Source organism: Elephantulus edwardii, unplaced genomic scaffold, assembly GCF_000299155.1.
Source record: "Elephantulus edwardii isolate Elephantulus edwardi_28Jun2011 unplaced genomic scaffold, EleEdw1.0 scaffold00165, whole genome shotgun sequence".
Taxonomy (NCBI): Eukaryota; Metazoa; Chordata; class Mammalia; order Macroscelidea; family Macroscelididae; genus Elephantulus; species Elephantulus edwardii.
Window position 1 is genome coordinate 833815 of NW_006399915.1, and position 5899 is coordinate 839713.

A 5899-nucleotide genomic window follows, 5' to 3' on the forward strand; every position below is an offset into this window, starting at 1 on the left:
TGTTCTGTAGTTTGCACACTCAGTTGGGTCACCCTTCTTTAGAATGGGAACAAATATAGACCTCTTCCTGTCAGTTGGCCAAGTGTTTGTTCTCCAGATTTCTTGGCACAACTTGGTGAGCACATCTAGGGCAGCATCTGTTAGTTGAAATATGTCAATTGGTATACCATCTATTCCTACAGACTAAATTTTTTTCAGACACATTCAACAATACTTATTGTTGCTCATTAACACCTTACACATTCCTGATCCTCCACTGGATTTTTGAGGCTATAAATCCCATAGGAGGGGATTATCCATCTTTCTCCTATAAAGTCACTGGTATACTGGAACTGAAAAAGAGAGATGGCCTTTGGGTTAGTAGTAGTGCAGCTCCCTATAGATTAGACTACTGGAGCCCCTTGGGACATACTAGAGAAAATATAAACAAAGTTACTTAATTTACACAGTATATATGATCATTCCATAGGGTTTAGAGCACACTATTTAGATATAGCACTGGAAGCTGAGCCCTCATGTCAGAAAACACCAAAAGTGAGGAGGAATAGTCCCACATATCCATTAATAATTATAATGTGAAATATACAAAGTATGAATTTAGGATAACTGAACATAGTTAAAAAAGAAATGGAACATATAAAGTTTGACATACCAGACAACAGCAAGTTGAAATATACTGGCATTGGCCACTCTGAAACTTGAAGAAAAATAGGTTTGCATTCTCAGTCAAAAAGATTAATAACAGATCCATCCTGAAGTACAATGTTGTGAGTGAAAGAATACTATCCTTGCACTTACAAGAAAAACCTGTTATCAGCCAAATACACACACTAACAACTAAACCTGAGAAGGAGCGAATAGAAGATTCCTACCAACTTTTGCAATCTGAACTCAACTGAACATGCAAAATTCATTAATAACAACTGATGATGAGAATACAAAAGTTGGGGACAAGCAAAAGGGACCAGTAGTTGGAAACTATGGGTGTGTAGAAAGAAAGTAGGCTGGAGATAGAATGACAGAATTTTGCATGATTCATTGCAATTACTTTTTATTAAAAACACAAACAAGTATTATACACATGGAGCTCACGTTAAGGACCACACAGAAATTTGATTACATCTGTGGAAAGTATCATTGGAGAAGTTCAATATCAGCTGTGAAAACCAGGCTAAATACTGACTGGAATTCAGAGGCTAAAGTAAACCAAATACATACACAAGAACAAAAATATGACATTGTATCTATCCCACCTGAATTTTAAAACCATCTCACAAACCTATTTGCAACATTCAACACTAATGATCAAAGATCAAATGAGCTTTGGGATGATATCATCCATGAAGAGTGCAAAAAAGTCATTACAAAGGCAGAGAATGAAAACTAAAATGGAAGTTAGAAGAGATTCACTAGAATACTGAGAAGCATAAACAAAGGGGAAAATAATATGACATTAAAGAGCTGAGTATAAGATTTCAAAGGGCAGTTTGTGAAGAAAAAGCAAAGTATTATAACAAAATGTACAAAGAGATGAAATCAGAAAACCAAAAGGGTGGAACTCATTTAGCATTTCTCAAGTTGAAGGAACTGAAGAATTAAAAAAAAGGTGCAGTACTGAAAGATGCTATGGGTAAAATCTTGAATGTTCTGAAATATATCAAAAGAAGATGGCAGGATTATAGGAAATTGCTGTATCAAGTAGAATTAGCTGATACAGAATCATTTCAGGATGTAGTGTATGACCAAAAGTCAATACAGGGAGATATTTCAAGCTCCTCTGACAGAATCGGCAAAAAACAAGGCCCCAGAAATTGATGGAATGCCAATTGATATATTTCAACAAACAGTTGTAGCCCTAGATGTGTTCACCAGGTTGTGCTAAGAAATCTGGAGGATAGATACCTGGCTAACTTTTGGAAGTTGTTGTGTACCATCGAGTCAGAACTGACCCATAGGCAGGGATCTTTTTGGGGTTTGTTGTTGTTGTTATTGAAGTCTTTTATTTTGAATTATATTGCTTCTTTTTATTAATATATTACACTGATTTATTTACAAAGTTTGAAAACATTGTTTTTCACAAAAAATCCTTCCCATTTCCTTCACCCCACTCATCCATCAAATTGTGCAATCCTATGATTAACACACTATCCTCCCTATCCTCACCCCTCTATTTCCACCCCCCCCTTTTTTCCTCATACTCATTCTACAATAATGGTTTTAGACAATAGTTGTTCTTGTGGAATCGAGTTAGTTCACTCAGTATAATACTCTCCAGTCCCTCATAAGTTAGGTAGTAATTTACAAAATGATTGCTCCTCTGTGCTGTATAGTATTCCAGGGGCAATTGAAATCATGTGGGAAGAAACTGTCTGTTATTCTCTCATGAAACAGCTAGCGAACTTAGACTGTGTGTCTTCAGGATTCCAATTCAGTTTCCTGCCACTAGGCTACCAATGCTTCCTACTGATGGGAGTAGAGAAAAGATTGAAGTCATTAAAATTCAATCTTGCTCAGTCAGATCCACAATCAATACCCTTGCTACTAGTAATAAGGAAATCAAAAGATGATCTGCATTGTGAAAAACGGCTATTAAGAACTTCTCCAGAATGCTAAAGAGCAAGGAAGTCAACCTAAAGACTAAGGTACACCTGATTTAAGCCATAGACGTCAGAGTTGCTTGTTATTCATCTGACAATTGGACATAAATCTTTATTATTACAGAAGAAGAATTGAAGCCTTTGAGTTGGGGTCCTGGTGGCATATCGAACACACCATGGCCTTCCAAGGGAACAAACAGGTCTGTTCTGGATGTTGTAAAACCAAGTCATTGGAGGCAAGGACTCTGAAACTCTGTCTCACATGCTTTGGGCATGTTATGAGGAGTGGTCAGTACTTGGAGCAGGACATCAGTCTTGGAAGGGTAGAGAGTTAAGTCAGGAAAGAAAGACCCGGGATGAAATAACTTGACACAGTGACTATGACAAAAGGGTCAGGTGTGTTTGAGATAGATTGGATCAGGATAGGACAAGGTTCAAAGTCATTGTTCATAAGGTCTCTGAGCAGTAGTCATCTGCATAGCAACAGCAACAACTGCAGAGTTAAGGGCCTTGAGGCAAGAACACTGAAGAAAGCTATTGTAATTTTCTGGAGCTTATACTCGGACCAAAATACTAGACAAGTTTTAAGTAGAATCACTTTTTATTCCTAGTAGAGAATATAAAATACTTGACCCTTAAAAAGTAAAGGAGTACCAAGAAGGAAAAACTTAGCAGCACATTTAGATATTTTGTTAATTCAGTGTTACTTCTTCAACCTTTTCCTGCCCTGCACTCCGCTGATAAATTTTGACCTAGATTAATTGTAAATCTTTCAAGTAGAAATGCTAGGTTTACTCAATGATGAGTAAGCGTAAATTTATTCAATGAAAGACCTACATTTTCCAGCCTATTGGTTCTGATAATTATAACACCATTTTACTTTTAGACAGGCTGACATATTTTGGGCTTGTTGCAAGGAGGGACCAGTCCTTGGAGAGGGACATCATGTTTGGGAGAGCGGAGGGACAGCGGAAGACAGGAAGTCCTCGATGAAATGGATCAATTCAGTGATGGGGGGTAATGAGAGTAGGTGTTTTGGAGACAGTGAGGTTGGCACAGGATAGATTAGGGTTTAGGGCTCTTGTACATAGGGTCCCTATGAATCACAAGCAACTCGACAGCACATAACAACAACATAGCTATTTATTATCTCTATTTAATACTATTAACAACTTTGTGAGATAGGTATTACCATTCTGATTTTATAGGTAACAAAACTAAAATAGAGTCTCAGAATAGTTGGTTTTGGTTTGTGGGGTTTGTTGTGATTTTTTAAAAAGTATTATACTAGTTTATGTACAAAATTTGTATACATTGTTTTCCAGAACAGATTCTTGAAATTTTCCTCACCGCCCCCAGAAAATTGTATAACCCCATGATTAATCCCCCTTCCTGCTGCACATCCTCATCCCTCTGCTTCCATCCTTCCCCTCCCCCCACCTCAGGATCATTATACAATGGTTTTATACAATATTTGTTCTGTGGGACTGACTTAGCTCACTTAGAATTATGCTTCCATCCTTCCCCTCCCCCCACCTCAGGATCATTATACAATGGTTTTATACAATATTTGTTCTGTGGGACTGACTTAGCTCACTTAGAATTATGCTCTCCAGCCCTTCCCAAGTTAGCTAATAATTAAAAAAAAAATAAATCACTGCTTAAAATCCCTTACTCTGTATTTGACATAGCTGGGATTTAATCATAAATTGTCCATCATGCTTTTGCTTCTTTTGTGGCTGTTGAATTCCTGGGGCTCCCTTGTCTCTGGTCCTTGAATTAATGTTAACCTAGAAAGTAAGGCTGGTAGAATAATGGTTATGTGCTTACTTTCTAACTAAAAATTTGGTGACTTAAATCCATTTCAACTCCACTGGAGCAAGACCAGATAATATCCTTCTTTAAAGATTAAAGCCACAAACATCTTATGAAGAACTTCTACTCTACTACATGGCTTGTTATCAGTTGGAATCAACTTGACAGCATCACACAGAGAAAATCACAGATACTCTGGATGCAAATGAGCATCTTCAACCTTTACCAAGCTCAGAGGGAATCTGCAAGCAGGCAGGCAAATACTAGGGAAATATGTGAAATGAAATTATTTTTCTGCTGTTAGAGTTATCAATAGACACTGTTATCCTTATAAATCTGAAGCTCTAAAAGCATGAAAAAAAAATTGAGGATTTTTACACCATGAAATGACCCATTCTTAAGTGTATACATTCAAAATGGCTAAGTTTTGATAAAATTTGATAAATTCCTTCCTATCATTCTTGTTCTCAGTTTAACAAATGAGATCTTGTCCACACAGTCATTGCTGCCCGAGGTAGCAGTTGGAGTTGAAGTAGGTAAATAAAGTATGATCTCAAATACCCATGCACATTTGAATAAAATTAAGCAATAACAACACAGGAGAAAAAAGTTTCATTTATGCATTTTTGCTTTCCACTAAGATCACTGTAGTTTGTGGGGTCAGGGTGGGGGGTGGAGAAATACAGAGCATAGAAATCTTGAGGAATCATCACAGCTGAACCACAGGCTAGCTATGGAAAATTAACATGTGTTTCTTTTTAGGCAGCTGAGGAAGCACAGATGTGCTATGCCTCATTGGACCACAGCTACAAGGGGAAGCATGGCAAGCCCAGGAAAAAGGAAACTCCTAGGTTACACCAGAATGAAGATGAACCACTCTATTCAATGGGTGCCGTTATTTCTACCATCAGTGGGACAGACAATGTCCCACCAGAAAACGAGGCAATCGAAGAAAACATTCATGATGATCCCGTCAGACTATTTGAACTGATTCGAGCAAAGGAAGACCCTGTAAATTAGCAGGGCTAATGATCTAGTGCATTGACTCACCTCTTATTGGATATTGCTGTTAGAAAAAACAAGTCCTCACATGACACAGGACGGTATACAGACTAACAGTTGAATCATTTGTTGGTGGGATGGTGGGTTTTCTCTAACCCTAAGCACCTAATCCTTTATACCAATATAGTGCTGTGAAAATTAGTTATTTACATTCACTTTGAAAATGCCTGTTGGAGTGTAACATGTAATTGAGCTTAAAATTGAACCTGATAAAAACATGATGCCACCGACAGCGCTTTGTTCTTAGGGAAAGAAACACTTTAATTTTAAGCATATTCTGGACACATTGAAAGAAAAATGAGAGTAAACAATATTTTTAAAATCTATTTCTCACCAATTTTTAAAAGTCTTAGTGTTAAAAGACTTTCACAGCACATCACCAGAACGAGTAGGGTAATTTTGGATTTTTTTTTTCCTTCTTCTCT

At 37.3% G+C, this 5899-nt stretch overlaps 1 protein-coding gene across 1 annotated transcript in view; it reads left to right on the plus strand.

Moving 5' to 3' along the window:
- The window catches only part of LOC102862196 (T-cell receptor-associated transmembrane adapter 1-like), a 95272-nt gene extending 89840 nt beyond the window's left edge, over positions 1–5432 (plus strand). The window contains exon 6 of the mRNA XM_006895350.1: positions 5175–5432. Within this exon, the coding sequence (XP_006895412.1) occupies positions 5175–5432 (258 nt within the window). The remainder of the gene's footprint in view (positions 1–5174) is intronic.
- The last annotated feature ends 467 nt before the right edge of the window (positions 5433–5899 follow it).